Below are 19,908 nucleotides of genomic sequence, written 5' to 3' on the forward strand. Positions count from 1 at the left end.
TCTTTGAAGCCAAACGTAGGTGGAGCTGAATCTTGGCATTACTACTTAACAGTTGTGCTTCCACAGGCAAGCTACCTAACCTTGAAGGCCTTAATTTCTTGATCCATAAAGTGGAGAAATCATAGTATGAATCTCATGGGTTTGTGATGAGGGTTAAATGAGTTGATGCATTAAACAATGAGAGAGCCCATGAGGGAGTATAGTGTAGTCATGAGGCAGTCAGACCCTGGAGTCTGAATTTACAACCTGAATACTAGTTGTGCGGTCACTTAACTGCCATTCCTCAGGTTCTGCATCTGTGAAACGAGGATAATAATCATAGTGACCAATTTCATAGGGTTATTGTGATATGAAAGGAATTCATATGTATAAAGTACTTATAGCCTGACACATAAACACTCCACCCCTCACCCCAACTTGCAGCCATTATTATGATCTCAGCATCTGGCACATGGCAAGTATTCAGTACATGGTAGCTCAGATTACAAACATCTAGAATAGGAGCTGTGTCCCCTCTCCTCGTGATTCTTAAATGGATTCTCATGTACTATTCCCTGTGTATACTCTTTGGTATATAGTATATATAGTATCAGTTGACTGACTGAGGTAAAGCTATGAAAATACATCCTACACAATTGGTTGAACATGAAAATAGAATAAACTGATGACATGGCCCAAGCTATAAAGTGATGTCTATTTCAAAACCTGAATCTCTCTAAGACAGGAGCCATGCAGAATATAACTCAGTAAAACACTAGTTGATGGCTCTTACATTTTTCTCTGTTGGCATTTCCAAAGCATCTTCCTAAAGCAGAGTGTTGGTGTCTGTCTCTATTAGTCAGAATTGCTCAAATAGGTTCTGCAGAAAGACTATAGTCATTCATCATGCCAGGAGCAGGGACCAGACACTGGTTAACTGTCTGATCCAGGAAGGCATATTCTTTTCTTTCCTTTCTTTTTGAAAGCCATATTCCATTTATTCCAATGGTTCTCTCATTTATTCCAGTCCCAGAGCATCCTCATCACCCAGGAACCTGTCAGAACTGCAGAATCTGACTTACAGAATTAGAAACTCTAGGAGTGAGGCCTAGCAATCTGTGTTATAAGACCTCTTGGAGATTCCATTGCCTGCTCTGGTGTAGACTCTACTGGTCAGTACTTGAGATTCAGAGAGTAAGTCTGCAAGGAATATAATTCTCAGAGAAGACTATGCCTCCAAAGAGAAGCAAACCTGGTCGTATCCTCCTATTATCCCAAATACCACCCCTTTCCCCCTGCACTTTCAATGGGGCCACAATCTGCTTCATTTTTCCTCTAATAGAGCTGAGGACAAATGCCGCTTGTGGGACCTACCCCTCTCCTGCAGATACTTGCATCCAGCTAGAAGCGGCATGTGTGTATAGTGAAAGATATTTGTGAAAGGGCAGCAGTGGTAGGGCATGAGGGATGGGAAATTAACCAGTATAAGGGATTCAGGGACTATAGGAGGAGGTTTGTCCATTGCAAGAACATGAACGTCAGTCCTTTCTCGGCACCTGCTGCTGAAGCCCTCTTTCTGTCCCGGAGCAGCACCCTGGGTTCTGGTTCACACCACCTTCCTGTGGCTCTGCTTTCTATCTGTGTGTCTGTGTCACTCCGGACTCAAAGTAAAGCCATCAATCATGCCCCGTTCAGGTTAGAGGTGAAAAGTCACAGAGCGGGATCTATGCTGCATGCCAACATTGATGGCCATCACAAAATCCTCACCTCATTTCCTGTGGTAATCATTTAGGGAAAGTGAGCAGGAAATAGCAGGTTAGTTGCAAGCTGTGTCGCCCAGAGGTGTATTATCACCTAAGGTGTAACTTCCCAAAGGTGGAGAGAGAGAAAGTTGCTGAGTCTGTCGCTCTTATCCATCTTCCATCTACATAATTGCAATTTTTTAAAAAACTCTACCCATGGTTCATTGCTTTCATACTTCAAGTTAATGGATGTAAAAGGGGCACATGTCCTCACTTAATATTCATCACTCAGGTGACAGAAGCCTGGCCTCTGTAGCAGCTGTTTAGACAGAACTACAATACTCATATGGACTCACATCTAACAGCTCACCATCTAAAAATGTTCTCTCTTCATTTTCTTTCTGGTCAGAGCTTACTGAAGCCCGAATACAGTTGCTCTTCAGAAATTTCAAGGGGAAGAAATACAATCAGAGTTTAGAATAATGTATCAACTTCTACATCAACTCTGATTTTTCTCCCCTGCCAAAATTATATAATTTTTTAAACCACACTGAGGCAGATGTGTGTTTACTTTGAGAAGTAAAAATGTTAACATTTAAGCTGAAAGCCTGTTTCAGTTTTAAGGTACTTAATTGCCTTACAGCATATAATAAACGGAGCCCATCTTGTCATTCAACTAATGGAGGGAGTGATAAAGAGATAGGAGCCCAGGACCCTATTCATTCCAGCTTTCCTTTGTACTTGGTTTATTTTGGCATCGTGCCTCATGTGTATTTTACACTTCTTTACATTTTGTACATCCCTGTATGACAAATACTTGTCAAACAAAAACTAAACAGATTTATAACCCTTTAACTTGAAATGAGCCAAAATTGAACTGCCAAAACTTTATGACTTCATTTTCTTTCATAGTTTTCCACTACATTGGTTCAAACAGACAAACCCCACTTGAGGTCAAGCAGAGGTCATTTCACTTTCATTACTAAAATATAATTTACAATATGCCAGACCTAAACAAGTTTAGCCTAAAGGGTTTGTATAATGTAAACCATCTGTTCCTCAACAATACAGCTAATTTCCTGCCGTCACCATATAGTCTACTGACTGCTTCTTTAAGGATTTTTGTGATTTTTTAACTAGTTCAGGATTTATGTAAAATTTGAAAATGAGTCTATAGTTAAAACTCATTTGTACCAAATAACTTGAGCATTTAAAAAATGCAAATCACTGTGTAAATTGTTCCCCTGAAACCAAGCTCTGAGCAGTTTTTTGGTTTTGTGTTTTTTTTTTTTTCCTGGGTATTTCTATGCCGGCTGCTGCACAGGTGTTCCAAGAAAAGGTTTTGTGAAATTGGTCGTTTAGTTACTTTCCATGCTTCCTTCCAAAGCAAATCCCCAAATTTGTTTATGACTATCTCTTGTGAACTATTCCTTCCTTCTATCAGCTGGAAAAGGGTTGGGACTGTATGCCTTCTGGCCCACTGGGTATCGGTAAGCTATGACAAGGCACACTTGGAATCAAAACATACTTTTTTTCATGTGTCTGAACAGAGAGAAAGAAGAACAATTATCATTCCACAGAGTGACCACACACCGAAAGCTGACCTCACAGCCCTGAGAGGTGTCAGGCCCCAGGCCGAGCTGACAGAGACGTGCTGTGTCCAACTGTTGGGATTGTTGGCTGGCAGGCTTCTCTGGTTTCAAACAGAAGGCCTTATACACGCAAGGACAGCAGTTTTGGCTCTCTTCAAAATTCTGGATACTTTTCTAAGCCTCTTTCTCTGTCCATAAAATGGCAAGAGTAAGAGTTCTTCTTCCTTAGATGAATACCAGAGAACCAATTTGCTTACCTCAGTGTAGCGGAATGCAGCCGGCCTCCTTAGCCATGAAGCCCCAGGGGCCGTGTGTCAGGCCAGCGCCAAAGTCCTGTCCACCTCCTCTTCTCTTCCCGTCCACACAAGTTTGGCCTGCTTGCTTCCTTTCCCATCTGCCACCATCTACTCTTCCCCATGGGTTGTTTTGCTCCCTCCGCCTCCATCTGCATCTTCCAGAATCCTCAGAGGAACAAGCCACAGGACACTGAAATTCTTATCCACCCGCAGGTTCCAAGACAGACTCTCTGTCATTTTTAAATAATTTTTTAAAAAACCCAAAACTACAGGAGAACAGAGAAAGATTAACAAGAAACTTAAACATTCTTTTTTTTTTTTTTAAACATAGATAGCTATCTAGAGCTATTTGAGGCTAGGCTGTGCTGTGTGTAGTCGCTCAGTCATGTCCAACTCTTTGCAACCTCATGGACTGTGGCCCACCAGGCTCCTCTGTCCATGGAGATTCTCCAGGCAAGAATACTAGAGTGGTTTGCCATGCCCTCCTCCAGGGGATCTTCCCAACCCAGGGACTGAACCCATGTCTCCCATGTTGCAGGCGGACTCTTTACCATCTGAGCCACCAGGAAAACCCAGCAAAACTAGAGTGGATAGCCTATCCCTTCTCCAGGGGATCTTCCTGACCCAGGAATCGAACCAGGGTCTCCCGTATTGCAGGCAGATTCATTACCAACTGAACTACCAGGGAAGCCCTATTTAAGGCTGTAAATGAATCTAAATCATTTGCATTGACTCAACTTTTTGGATGACTTCCCTAATACGGATAATAAAATTGATTTAAAGACCACTTATTAGGTGGAAATTACTTTCATACATTGTTGGATTTAATCCCTACTGTAAGTATGGAGGCTAGATATTATATTATCTTGTAGATATGGAAGTAGAGGTTTAGAGAAGTTAAGAAATCGCCCAAGTTCAATCACCTATAACATAGGACTTATCCCACAGGGTAATTGTAGTGTTAGTCACTCAGTCGTGTCCAACTCTTTGCGACCCCATGGACCGTAGACCACCAGGCTCCTCTGTCCATGGGATTCTCCAGGCAAGAATATTGGAGTGGGTAGCCATTCCTTTCTCCAGGGGATCTTCCCCACCCAGGGATGGAACCCTGCACAACTCCTGCATGACAAGTGGATTCTTTTTCATCTGAGCCACCAGGATATTTGTCAAGTGCTTAGAACAGTGTCTGGTACTATTATTAAATAGTAAAAAATATTAACTATTATTAATGAAAAGCAGCAGGTCCAAAGTGCAAATTCAGATTTGTGTTGATGTAAGTCCAAAGGTCACATGGTATGAATTATCCCACACTGCCTATGGGTTAGCTTCAGTGGGGGAGTCCTAAATCCTCATTGAGTGTGTGCATGCTAGGTCACTTCAGTCATGTCTGACTCTTTGTGATTATCAGGCTTCTCTGTCCATGGGATTCTCCAGTCAAGAATACTGGAGTTGGTTGCTCTGCCCTCCTTCAGAGGATCTTCCAACCCAAGGATCGAACCTGCATCTATGTCTCCTGTATTGGAAGGCAGGCTTTTACTGCTAGCACCACCTGGGAAGCTTAAATCAGTTTATATTCCTTGGGTTTAGTTCCTCATCCCAGTTTCCCTCAAAAGTACTTTATTACTCAACCCCTTACTTTTCTCTAATACCAAAAGCATGGGGACCCTGTTTAGATCAAAAGTAATACCTTCCATGCCATTCAAGAGACTTTCACATAAATTGGATTCATTTAAATTATTAAGAAAAGTTCTGAGGGAAACCCTCAGTTTTGTTTTGTTCACTTAAGTGGGTATCTTGCTGCAAGTTTATTTACACTTATCATTAGGTTAATGGGCATTTTGCCCTGGAAAATATCTGCCTAGAACAGAGCTAATCATCATGAATTCTAGATTAGCAGAGTTTCAATTGGAGAAATTTTTTACTTAATTTTCCAAACTGTTAAACTGTGTGCACAGAGCTCTGAATTTTTTGTATTTGCAAAATTGTCAGCTTCAATTGGGATACTCACAGTAGTACTTTTTCTAAAAAATAAGGATTTAAAGTCCATTTAAAGGGATTATTTTAAAAAACCATTTTATGTACAAATGCATTGCTTTTATGACTTTTTCCCTAACAAATTAGGTTAAACTTCAGGATAGATTGGAGGTGAGTTTGAAAAATAGTAAAAACACATGACATAATAGACATTTACTGTCAAGATCAAATGTCACAACTTAATACTTATTTTCATTGTGTGTTAGTTGCTTTCTCCTGTTTTAAGGTCAATCAGTAAATAATTCACTTGCAAAGCTGTAGAGATAATCAGTTTGTTTGAAGGCAATAGCTCCCTTCAAAAAATTGAAATCTGATTGAAAGGACAAAATGTAAATGGACAAATGTTGCTGTTCTTTCATAAAAAGAACAGCAACAGCAAGAGGATAATTACTGAAAGTTAAATAGCCCTTACCATGTGCCAGACATCATGCAGATTCACAAAAACCCTACAAGATAAGTACAGTGATTATCATCCCATTTTATAGATGAGAGAATTGAGGCACAGAGTGGTTCAATATTGTACCCAGGGTCACACAACTGGTGAGTAGAGAGGGCAGAATTTCAACTTAAACTGTCAGTCTGCAGAGGTCATGCAAGTAACCAGTTACCTCACTGTGTCCTCCACGTAGTGACATTCGGACTGAAAGCTAGAGGGATTGTAGAAGAGGCAAAGACCAGAGTGGTCAGGGGGAGTTTCAGAGCAAGGATTTGAAAAGTAGAAAGGAGTCCCTTCCAAACCTCCCCATCTTCACTAAGGGCACCTCAGAACAGTCTTTTATTTTGATTTCTCTGACTTTTAGCTCAATATACACCTTAAAAATAGGACAGCATTGGAAGAACAAAGGTGTAAGGCAAGAACATGCATGGTGTTTGCATGTGGGTGATAAGGAAACCTATTCAGCTAAATGATGCCATCATGTAGAGAGGTAGCAAAGGTAAGAGCAAATCACAGATACTCTTAAGTGCCAAGCTAAGAATGAAGGTTGTAGCCTCTGCAGCACTGCTTTTCACACCCCCGTGTTCACCGAAATCACCTGGGGTCTTGTTAAATGCACATCCTGTTTCTGTACGTCTAAGGTGGGCCCAAGAGTCTGCATTTATCATGAGCTTCAAGTGGTGCTGATATTGCTCTTCCCAAGACCACACTTTGAGTAGGAAGATTCTAGGCAATAGCAATAAAGCACTGTAGGAGCAGGGGTTGTGGATGGAGGGATAGGTGAGTGATGGACAGAAATTTGCCTATGGCTAAGTTGCAGCCAACAATTTTAAAGACGTCTAGATGTACAACGTTGTATTTAATTTGATGTACAGAACCTTTCTCGACATACCCCATCCCTCCTTTCAGATGCCAGGATATCTTGCCTTAGGAAATGTTTTAAACAACATTTTTTTTCTTTTCTTTTCCATACAGAGCAAGGCTAAAGAGCTGCCTCTTTCTGCTGTACGTTTTATGGAAGAATTGGGTGAATGTGCCTTTGGAAAGATCTATAAGGGCCATCTCTATCTCCCAGGCATGGACCATGCTCAGTTAGTTGCTATAAAGACCTTGAAAGACTATAACAACCCCCAGCAATGGACAGACTTTCAACAGGAAGCCTCCCTGATGGCTGAACTACACCACCCCAATATTGTCTGCCTTCTAGGGGCTGTCACTCAGGAACAACCTGTGTGTATGCTCTTTGAGTATATGAATCAGGGAGATCTCCATGAGTTCCTCATCATGCGGTCCCCACATTCGGATGTTGGCTGCAGCAGTGATGAAGATGGGACTGTGAAATCTAGCCTGGATCACGGAGACTTTCTGCACATTGCAATCCAGATTGCAGCTGGCATGGAGTACCTGTCCAGTCACTTCTTTGTTCATAAGGATCTTGCAGCTCGCAATATTTTAATTGGAGAGCAACTTCACGTGAAGATTTCAGACCTTGGGCTTTCCAGAGAAATATATTCTGCTGATTACTACAGGGTGCAGAGTAAGTCTTTGCTGCCCATTCGCTGGATGCCCCCTGAAGCCATCATGTATGGCAAATTCTCTTCTGATTCAGATATCTGGTCTTTTGGAGTTGTCTTATGGGAGATTTTCAGTTTTGGACTCCAGCCATATTATGGATTTAGTAATCAGGAAGTGATCGAAATGGTGAGAAAACGACAGCTGTTGCCATGCTCTGAAGACTGCCCACCCAGGATGTACAGCCTCATGACAGAGTGTTGGAATGAGATTCCTTCCAGGAGACCAAGATTTAAAGATATTCATGTCCGACTTCGGTCCTGGGAGGGACTCTCAAGTCATACCAGCTCTACTACTCCTTCCGGCGGAAATGCCACCACTCAGACAACCTCCCTTAGTGCCAGCCCAGTGAGTAATCTCAGTAATCCCAGATATCCCAATTATATGTTCCCGAGCCAGGGTATTACACCACAGGGCCAGATTGCTGGTTTCATCAGCCCACCAATACCTCAGAACCAGCGATTCATCCCCATCAATGGATACCCAATACCTCCTGGATATGCTGCGTTTCCAGCTGCCCACTATCAGCCAACAGGTCCTCCCAGAGTGATTCAGCACTGCCCACCTCCCAAGAGTCGGTCCCCCAGCAGTGCCAGTGGGTCAACTAGTACTGGTCACGTGACCAGCTTGCCTTCTTCAGGATCCAATCAGGAAGCAAATATTCCCTTACTACCACACATGTCGATTCCAAATCATCCCAGTGGGATGGGTATCACCGTTTTTGGCAACAAATCTCAAAAACCCTACAAAATAGACTCAAAGCAACCGTCTTTGCTAGGAGATTCCAACATTCATGGACACACCGAATCTATGATTTCTGCAGAACTGTAAAATGCACGACTTTTGTAAATGTGGTATACAGGAGAAACTAGAAAGTCATAGAAAAGATTTATATTCAAATATTTTTATTAAAGTAAGGTTCTCATTTAGCAGACACTGCAACAAGTATCTTCTGTGAAGTTTGACTGTGTCTTACCAACCAGGGCAGACACCAGCCAGAAAAGAAATGTGGGATCAACACTCCATCAGGGTGTATGCCCTGGCGTTGGGATTGGGACATCTGGTTTCAAGTACGGAACACTGTAAACCAGTGAAGAGGAAAAGGACCTTATGATTAAGTATCAAACCAAAAAGGAAAGTCAAATGGTGCTTTATGTACTCACCTTTGGTCACCATGATGTTCTCTCTCCAAAATGTATATACCGTAACATTTGTCTACCTGCTGTCTTTTCTTCAGGACAGATGTTCAGGAATTACGTTGATTCAATTTAGATTCTATGCATGTTTGTATGGAAGTGATGTTCACAATCAATGAGGAAACTTTAGGCCAAATTTAAAATCCCAAGTGGAAACGAGCCATAAGACAAGTGTAAGTTTCTATAACAAGTGTAAGTTTCTCAAGCCTTCTATACAGCGGGGCTTCTTGGAGAAGGTGCAGAGTACACTTCTCTGTGAATCTCCTCTGTTGATCATGAAGGCCTTTTCCACAGTGTGTTTACACAAGCCCTTGAAATTACTAGGGCATCAGATCATAAGAAGGTTAGATGTGGATGCTGAAGTTGATTGTGGGTTGATAGTTCTCTGTGTTGCATTAGAAATGAGGCACCAAAGGCAGCATAGTCAGAAAAGCAGCCTCTTGGCCTAGATCAGCATCCATGGGAAGGGAACAGGGTTCCCATGGGGACAGCCTCACAGAAGCGTCCCTGGACCAGTAACGTTGAAGAATAGAGGTGTGGCTACAGACCAGCTCATCTGTGCTTGCCTCCTCCTGCATATGAGTTATCCAAGGTATGAGAGTGCACACCGTCAGTGGACTCTGGGGCAGGAGGAGCTCTTTGTTATCAATATCTAGTTAATTTAAAGTTTCTCACACTTTATTTTCTTATCTGGAAATGTTCACAGATTTTATTCCAGCACCAAGAGTTATGTGACAATTTATCCATAGAGTTAGTTGGAATCCAAAGACTATGAATTCTATTTGCAAAATATTACATATCTTTGAAAACCAAGTACTGAGTTCTCACTTCAAACATTTACCATGAACTGAATTTTTTAAGCTGTTAAATAGAAGCAAAATGATCATTTTTGCCTTAGTTAGAGGAAGGTATCAAATGTGCATCTCGTGCCTTACCTGCTAGACATCTTTTGCCAAGCTTAGAGTTCTTATGGGTTTCAAGTTCTATATAAAAAGGAATATTATGATTGATGTTTCTCTTGTTAAACAAAAAAAAACCTCCTTTATTCTAAGAACGATGTCTCAAGTCTCATTTTTTTTTTAATTTTACAGCTGAAGAGACTTGTAAAGAGACTTACAGGATATAAAATAATTCCTGGCAATAATATTTGATAAAGAGAATGTAAGATAATTAGAAGCACATTGACATTTCAATTTTGTAAAAACACAAATTCAGATAAGATGAGAAAGCAAAGAAATATGTTTCCAAAAATGTGTGGCAATTTTCCCAAACAATGAATCTTCAGACAGCAAACAGACCTATAGGTACTGTGAATGTAAAAAAATTGGCTATATTCAGATTTATTTGGAAATAAATTAATACAATTTTACGGCATAAAGAAGCTGATTCAGCAGTTACATTTTTTAACTTTAGGTAAAGGCGAATATTTGTATCCTTTTGTTGCTATGCAACTGTTTAATGATGAAGATTCAACCACAATTTTGTATATCATACGACAATCAATTGTTTTCCAAGAATATTTATTATTTTAAGGAAACACAATTTCAGTGAATCTGAGTTTTTCTAGGAGTCCCTTAAAGGGAAATTAGCATTCCATGAGCCAGTAAAATACCTACTCTGGAAAAACATTACTATGGGTAAAAAATAAATTCAAGTTAGTTTTTTATAGAGAACTATAACATTTATTTTAAACATTTTATAATTACTGAAGTCATTAAGGTGAACAAACTAAATTTCAAAACCACTTGTAATAATGTATTTTATAAAGCACTGTGATACTGCATAACACAGTCCCTTTTGTATTAAAATAGTATTTTTTCATAGACTGAAAAATATCTTTTGCTTTGTGGACAACATTTTGTAAGATGACTTTATTTTCAGATCTTTTCCCTTTTTTGCACAAAACAATGTTTATGGTTTGTATCACAGAAATGAAATATATCTCTGCATTTTTATACCTGGTCTGTTTCCTTGTTTCCTTTGTTTTTAACTCGATATAGATTTTTTTCGAATATATAATAGCACTATTCAGATATCTTGCCCTATCTTTCTTTATTTTCACTGCATGCATTTAATCACTGTATTACTTAATGTTTGATTTGTTATTATGGGCATTTCAAATAGACAAGCATGAAATTGTAATGACAAGAAGCCTATTTTATATTGAGGATATATGCATTTGTATTTCACACACCAGAGATATTAAACACTGATTATTTTATGCTGCTGTTTATTAAAAATGTTTACCATAAAACATTTCCTGAATATTGCTATCATGGAGGTATTTGGGAATTTTAATATTATTTCGCCTAATGTTTGACATTCATAGAAAGAGGAATCATTATTTCTATTTACTGCTATTTCATTGAGATGCTTTTTTTTTTTTAAGTAAGCTTTTATAATAGACTTGAACATTCTTTTGCTAGTGACCACAAGTGGGAGGAAGAATTCCAGTGATTTTCATGACCATATATCACCCACCTATAGATGGCAAGATTTAAATTTTTAAAATCAAAATAATATATAATTACTTGACAATTAAATGGATTGTCAAAACTGGATTTTAAAGTTGAATCTTTTTCTGCCTTGATGTTTCTGTATGAACTGAGACATCAAAACTCATCTTAGAACTCTGAAAAAGCTGTGTACATCTTATCGTGTTTAACTTAGACCCCAACCATATTGATAAAATAAAAGAAATGTGGCCATTTCATTGTCACAGCTTATCTTTATGACCTTATTTGCCCAAAAGAAAGAACTCCCCATCTGGCGATTAATACACACTGTCAAAGAAAATGAGTATCATTATGAAAGTTCAAAGAACTTGTCCATTTCTGCTATTTAATACAGAAGGGGATACAATAAAACCTTCAGGGCCTTATCCATATGTTTTAGGTACAGCTCTTGTCACCACCTCAGCGATCAAACTCAATAAAGCAATCACTTCACATGGCAGTGAGATCGGTGTCAGGTTGGATTTTTCTCTCTCAGTTGAATTCCTTAGTCTGCCCTTCACTCCCATTTCCTTCTTATGTCTCCAGGCTCTTCCCCTCCCACCATTCCCAATTCCTTCAACTCTGGGATGGGGGCCTTACCCTTAAATCCCTAATCATCAACATCTGCAGGCTCACAGCACTACCTCAGATAATGCCTCCTACAAACCTCTCAGTACTAATTAAAGATGAGCTCTGTTATCTACACACCTTCAAAGATGGTTACCTAACACAGAGGTTCTCAAAGTGTCCTCAGACCAGCAGATTTGGAACTTGTTAGAAATGCACATTGACAGGCCCCACTTCAAAGTAATGAATCAGAAATTCTGGGGCATGCTCCAGCAATTTGTGCTTTAACAAGCCCTTCTATTGTCTAAAGATTGAGAATTACAGAACTAGCCTAGAAGTCTCGGAGTGGAAGGTGGGAAGATGCTCATTACATCCTCAGGAATGTGCATATAAACATTTAATAACATTTCAAATGCTTTCGTCCCCTTAAAGGTAGTCAAGTTTCGCTTAAACAAAAATTCAAAAGAGAAAACCAAATGTTGTATTAATGCCTCCATGTGGGAATCTAGAAAAATGGTATAGATGAACTTATTTGCAAAGCAAAGGGGGAAAAGAGGGATGGGAAAAAATGAGAGATTGGGATTGATATATATACACTATGTATAAAATAGATAACTAATGAGAACCTACTGTATAGCACAGGGAACTCTACTCAATGTTCTGTGCTGACCTAAATGGGAAGGAAATCCCAAAAAGAGCAGATACATGTATACATGTGACTGATTCACTTTGATATACAGCAGAAACTAACACAACATTGTAAAGCAACTATACTCTAATTTTAAAAATAATAAAATTAAAAGGCATCAACATAAAATTCAAAGCTAAAAATGTTTGGATTAAGCATGTGACAATTGATTATATTTTTCTGTAGTTGTTCACTTGAATGGAGGAATAACAGTACCTAGATTTTTGCAAAAATGTACTCCTTGTCTAGTTCACTCAAGCCCACAATGTTGGATGGTGACTGAAAGCTTTTTCTTTCATATGAACAGGCTCAAAAGAGTTGGTCTCTTAGTGTACCTTTTTTTGGCTCCTTGTACTGATGATTAACACAACTAAAGTAACTGTCCTGTGTTCTGCAACTTGAGGTCAAGGTTAGGCTGGTCTTTCTTGCAACGATGGAAGGCCCAGCTCCAAGTAAGCATCAAGAAGAAGCAACTACAGAGGCTCCCCGCCACCCCTGAGCTTCCTATGACATCCTGACCCAGTTGGCTGGATGCAGTCAACTGAGCCTGGTTATGCTGTGTTCCTTAGACAGCTACAGTCTATCAGTCCCCACTGGCTGGGCTGTGGACTCTTCTGTGCCACTGCCTTTAGAGCCTGAGAACTCTGGGCCAACACTGAAAAGGGGAGCCAAGGGAGGTGCAAAAGGTGACTCTCAGACTCTTCTTAATTTATACAGCATCTTTTTCAACCAATAGTTCAAACACCAAAGAGGAAATCCTATATAAGAGGAGCAGAAGGAGCAAGGGAGCACACAGATAAGAGGACAATTTTGCAGTCAAAAGATGACTGCACCCAAAATTTGTTACCATAAATGTCAAGAGTATTAGGATCCTGTTAATGCAGAGGAAGAAAAGCCTTACAAACCATCAAAGCACCCAAGGTCAGTGTAATCCTCTGGGAAATTAGACTGGGGAGGCTTAAAAACATAGAGACATACAAGGAGAAGGTCATTTGACACATTTACGACTAGTTGAATCTTAGGCACCATGAATTGCTTATTCACACAAGGACTATGACATTCACTAACCAAGCCTGACATCATGTTCATCCTTACCCAAGTGACCAGGTTATTTGCTATTCTTGTCTAAGAATGATTCAATTAGGAGAAAGGCCCCTCATTAAGACTGGATAGGGCATTGTGTACTTACAGGGCTTCCCAGGTGGCGTTAGTGGTAAAGAATCCACCTGCCAATGCAGGAGACATAAGAGATGTGGGTTTGATCCCGGCTCAGGAAGATCACCTGGAGAGGAAAATGGCAACCCACTCCAGTATTCATGCCTGAAGAATCCCATGGACAGAGGAGCCTGGCAGGCTACAGTTCATAGGCTCACAAACAGTTGGACAAGACTGAAGTGACTTAGCATGAATGCATATTATGTACTTATAGTTTTTAGAAGGTCGATATTTTAAGAGGTCAACATGCTGAAATAAAGTTAATTGAGGAGATATTAAATTTGAAGCAAAGTGGTTCTAAACAATCTTCATGGACCTGTGTTATTAAATGTAAATTCAAATACACACGTGAAACAACAGAACTGACAGCACAAAGCCATAGATTAATGCTCAAGCTCTCCCTGGCCCTAGAGACACATGAAACTTGTATCAGAAATAAGTGGAGATCAGGCTCCATTCTATGACAAGTCCTCCTAAGCCATTGTAGTCCTTGAGTATTAGGATGATAACTACAGTTATCACTGGGGTCCATTCTAACACAATTACCTGAAAGGTTTCTTTTGGGTCACTGTCCCTTAAAATCACTTGAAAGGAGCTGAAACTGAAACTCCCTGTAAGGAAAGAGCAAATTAACCAAGGTGGCGATGGTCAGGCTCTCCCGCCCCACGTTTTGCAAATATATCATTATGTAACAGCTGAGATCACTTAGAGCACAGTGCATGTGTGTCATGATGGACCCCCTTGGCCACGTGCCTCTTTTGTTCTGTAAACTGTATATAAGCCCCACCTGAGACTCCCCTTTTGCCGCTCCACCGCCATTAGAGAATACGTATATCTGCAGTTCTAAGGGCTTCTGGAGTTTTCTCCCAGCTTTCCACTCACGCCTTGCCCACCCAGGTTCAGCAAGACAGCGTGAGAAGCGAGACAATTGGTGTAGTCAGCAGGATACCCAGCAGGTAGGGGAGCCTGAGGCTTCAGTGGAAGGAGGAGGCCAGTGGGCCCCCACACAGCATGTGTTAGCCAGTGGCCACAGTCATCCCAGCATGGGTCCCAGTGGAAGACTGGGAGGCAGTGGATGGGTCACCGGATAGTATAATAGAGGCATTACAGGTGCTGAGTTCCCGTTGGCCAGACAAAGCAGCATGTACTGCTGCCAGCACTGTGGGGTGGGTTTCTTTGATTGCCTTGAAGGCTAATATGGATCGTGCCCTCCATCATGCTGCACAAGTGCACGAGTTTCAGAGACAAAGGAAGAGCTAGAGCAGTGTCTGCACATGCTGAAGCAAGAGATGCCTGGCCTTGAGGAACCCAGTGCCTTGAACTATGAGGTAATGAGGGTCAGTGACAATGAACATCATGAGACCATGGGTCCTGGCTTGTTAGCAAGGCCCATTGTACAGCAGAAAGTGAAACATGAGCAGTCCATGGCCCCAGGGGACATCCTCAAGGGGCCCCCAAAGTGACTAAGTTTATGGCATATTGATCATATACTCAGGCAGAGTTGGTCAAGTTGGGTAAGCAATTTTAACAAGAGCAAGGGGAACCCTTGGCAGCATGACTTTTGAGAATCTGGGACACAGGGGTGGAAGGTATCATTTGTTCGGGGACAATATAGCATGGTTGGCATCTTTAACCCCTCACCCCTCGTTAAGACAAAGGTTGCAGAACACTAGGCACCTCATTCAGGGGCTCCTTAACCAAACACACACCTTGATGGAATGGGTTAATGCTGCCATCCGCACCCTGTGGGTGAACATGGGAGAGCTCCCAGATACTGTGAGTAAATGGTATACCTATGCCGAGTTGACCCAAGTTGTGAGAGAACTGGGTGTGAAACAGTCAATGTTTAAGCCAAATATCTGAGATCCAGATGACAAGCATTTTACTGGTGGCATGCAAGACGCCATTTTGAACAATGCCTCATTCACCACTTTTGGATCCTTGACTGCTACTCTTGCACCCTATTGGGGCACCCCATCTATAACCTCAATGGTGGCTAGCTTGGGAGAAATAGAGGGACGGTGGCAGGCCAAAAGTTTTAGGAGTGTGAAGACCCTGAAGGGAAGCCAAGCTGGGAAAGACCCCATCCGGATGACATGAATGCAAATGTGGCCCAATTTGCTAGCAGCAGGAATTGCCAGAAATAAAATTGATAAATAGCCCAATGCTCTACTCCTAGAGTTATGGAGGCAACTGAGACCGGAGCAGTGGTTAGTCAAGTGTGAGAAGTGTCCATAGGAAGAGATATGGGCAGTTCAGTTAGATTTTATGGCACCCACGGATGTTCCTTCAGATGCCCTTTTCCAGCTTTGAATAAAGCTTAGGCCAAAGTGCCTGCCCAAAGAGCCCAAGCAGAGACTGGAGGTCCCATGTAGAACTTGCAGTTCACTGATCACTGACTAATGTACAGCGTAATGGCCCTGGTTGACACCAGTGTTGAATGCAGTCTTATTTATGGCAAACCAGAGCAGCTTCCCAGTCTTAGGGCACACATTGTTGGCTATGGTGGCCAAATGGTTAAGATTTAGGCTGTGTCCTGTGATTTAGGATTAGAACAGTGTACTGTAAAGGTTGTTTCCTGTGATGCATGATGTAGATTTAGGCTGTGTCCTGTGGTGTAGATTTAGAACAGTGTACTGTAATGGTTGTGTCCTGTGATGCAAGATGTAGATTTAGGCTGGGTCCTGTGATGTAGATTTGGAACAGTGTACCATAAAGGTTGTATCCTGTGATGCATGATGTGGATTTAGGCTGTGTCCTGTGACGTAGGATTAGAACAGTGTACTGTGTGCTATAGTCATGGCACAGGGAAAAGAGCAAGGGGCAGAACTGAAACACAATCACTCAGAAAACTTGTGCTCAGACATGCTGTATATTATGTGCCCATCTCACATCCTCTTGGTCAACACCAACTCTGAGCCCAAACCTGATCAGAGAACATGGATGATGAATCCTGACCTACTGATAGTCACAGCTAGCCACATCATCACAGTCAGGGGCAGGGATGGAAAATCTTCCAGGGAAGAGGGAGAATCCTAGTTAGAAACACCAACACCAGCCCAGCCCGTTTTGGAAGCCCTGAGGGCACAGAGTCAGTGTAGCAAACCCAGGGCGCTAGTCTCCTGCATTTGCAACTAATCACTAATTGGTGCTCTTCCCAGCTGAGCTCAGATTTAGCCATACATTCGACATACTGCCCTAAATAACCTATTCATCAGCCAAAGGTAGCACCAGGAATGAAACATTAGCCAGCCCCACAATAGAGTAATAGCTGCCAAACCCTGTCATTATGACAATTGTCTGGGGAGATTCTAAAAATCCTAAATTCTCAAGACCACCCCGGAATGTGCCATAAAAGTGACCTTACAATCTATAAATTCATTCCTCAGACATAGAATCCAACCCAGTATGTCCACCCACCCCCACTTCATGGACCCTGGATGAAGAGAACGGAGCAGGCACATGTACATTTCAACTACTCCCACATATGAGCTGAAAGACCTTGAATAAGTAAGGCACTCTCTGCTTCCTTATCCACTAAATGGTGTAACTGTAGCGTAGAGGTTAAGATTAAAGGTTCTGATGTCAGACTGCCTGGGCTTAAACCTCCCCTTCACCCTTCGGTACTCATATGAGTTTACACAAGTTACTGAACTGCTGTTTCTTCATCTGAGAAAGTATCCACTTCACAGAATTGAAGGTGAGGAACATGAGTTGCAGAGAAGAGCGCCTGACACAAGAGTTCTCAAAAACATAGTCTGTGGCTTCTCTGGTGGCTCAGATGGTAAAGAATCCATCTGCAATGCAGCAGACCCTGGTTTGATTCCTGGGTTGGGAAGATCCTCTGGAGAAGGGACAGGCTACCCACTCCAGTATTCTTGGGCTTTCCTGGTGGCTCTGATGTTAAAGAATCAGCTGTGGGAGACCTGGGTTTGATCCCTGGTTTGGAAAAATCCCCTGGAGGTGGGCATGGCAACCCAATCCAGTATTTTTGCCTAGAGAATCCCCATGGACAGAAGAATCTGGCAGGCTATAGTCCACAGGGTCACAAAGGATTGGACACAATTGAACAGCGGCTAAGTACACACAGCATACAATTTTATATTTTTTCTCTAATACCTGTCTTTCAGAGTTGATATAAGCATTTAATGAGAACATATACACATACATGAGAAGTATCTGGCACATAGGAGGTGTCAGAAAGTGACAACGTTGCTATCACTGTTCAATGTGTGAAAAACAATTTTCATAAAGGAATACATTACTTTCTAATGTGGCAAAATATTTAGAGCACAAATATCCTACTTAATTATTCATGCATATGCCATAATGTAGAACACTCTCTGCTGGTGCCAGTGAAGTGGGGGTAGGTTTAACCTGTCAATAAGTTTCATCATCTCCCTTCAAATCATCCCTAATAAACACACACTAAGTAAAAACAGCTTCAGGACACATCCCTAAGCCATCCCTAAACCAGATGTCATCCCTTACACCCCCTTCAAGCCGACTGCCACCTCAAAGGTCCTCCCATGCTGAAATTCTGGAACTTCCCTGGGGGCAACTGAGAGACTATGTGAAGGTATATTAAATGCGTCATCCCTGTTTGTAGATATATACGTGAAAGAAACCTAGAATAATTCTATCCTTTAACCAGTACCCTCCCCTTACACACACACACACACAATGGTCATAGTCATACTTAGATATTATAAACTGCATTATCTCTCAGTGATTAGTATTCCCATGTTGAAAACAAAGGAGACGTAATTCTCTTAAAACACTTCAGTGTAAGTAAAGTACCCAGGCAGACTCTGCATTCCCCCATCATCATTGTTGGTTTAGTCGCTAAGTTGTGTCTGACTTTTTGCAACCCCAATTGCACCCACCAGGCTCCTCTGTCCATGGGATTTGCCAGGCAAGAAGACTGGAATGGGTTGCCATTTCCTTCCCCAGAGGATCTTCTGAACCCAGGGATCAAACCGGCATCTCCTGTGTCTCCTGCACTGGCAGGCAGATTCTTCACTGGTAAACCACCAGGGACGCCCCATCATAGGCAAACCTAAAATCCTCTCCTGATGTGATTCTGGGGATTATGCTGTTAATGCAAGTTCCTGCACCGAACTACACACAAAGAGACCAAACAAACTGAATCATCGGTGTTTGGAGCAGAGAAAGGTTTATTGCAAGGGCATGCAAAGAGACAAATTGGCTCAAGCCCTGAAAAGCCTTGAGCTATCCAAAGGGTTTCAGCAAAGCATTTTTAAAGGGCAGGTGGGGGGTGGAGGGTCGCAGGATAGTGATCAGTTTGTGCACAATTCTCTGATTGGCTGATGGTGAGGCAACAGGGTGGGGTCATAGGTGTTAACTTTATCAGTCCTTAAGCTCCAGAAGGCCTGGGGCTATGAGTTTATAGGCATCAAGTAGTTTCTCCTTTGGGGTGGGGGTGGGGTGTTCACATCTGCAAAACAACTCAGGAAATTCGCATCAAATACTATCATCTAAGTACTTCTGAGAGGAGCTAAAACAGAGGATATTGGAGAAGGAAATGGCAACCCACTCCAGTATTCTTGCCTGGAGAATCCCTTGGACAGAAGAGGTTGGCAGGCTACAGTCCATGGGCTCACAAAGAGTCAGACATGACTTAGTGACTAAACCACCACCAAAACAGAGGATATGGAGAGAGGCCTGTCCAGGGAAGGCTCTTTAAGGTCCTGGTCGGTTAAAATGTTTCAGAACTTTACAAAGTTTGCACACCAGCCTGCATGAAAAACAAACTGACACCAACCTTTAAACACCAACCTCCAAAAAAGAACAGTCTATACAACTCCCACCCTGCAAAAGTTCTTGATGCCCAAGCTAGGATGACCAATGACGCCAGCTTACCAGTGATTAGGACAGTTTTAGCTCTTTGAAAGTCCTTTTCCCCAGGAATTCCCCCAGACCCAGGCAAAGCTGGACTTTCAGTCACCCTAACCAAAGCAAAGATGACATCAGGGTCAGCATATATTGATTCTGAGTCCCCTTCTGTTAGGTAGACAGAGAGATCAATAGATCCCTGCATCTCAGGTCCTTGATAAGGAGAGATCTAATTATTTT

General features: G+C 41.7%; 1 protein-coding gene across 1 annotated transcript in view; it reads left to right on the forward strand.

Moving 5' to 3' along the window:
* The window catches only part of ROR1 (ROR family WNT receptor 1), a 490,488-nt gene extending 478,368 nt beyond the window's left edge, over positions 1–12,120 (forward strand). Inside the window, exon 9 of the mRNA XM_055402835.2 lies at positions 7,055–12,120. Within this exon, the coding sequence (XP_055258810.2) occupies positions 7,055–8,482 (1,428 nt within the window). The 3' untranslated portion in view covers positions 8,483–12,120. The remainder of the gene's footprint in view (positions 1–7,054) is intronic.
* The last annotated feature ends 7,788 nt before the right edge of the window (positions 12,121–19,908 follow it).

This window comes from Moschus berezovskii, chromosome 4 (genome assembly GCF_049115385.1).
Source record: "Moschus berezovskii isolate FMDL1 chromosome 4, NW_MosBer_1.0, whole genome shotgun sequence".
In the NCBI taxonomy this organism is placed as follows: domain Eukaryota; kingdom Metazoa; phylum Chordata; class Mammalia; order Artiodactyla; family Moschidae; genus Moschus; species Moschus berezovskii.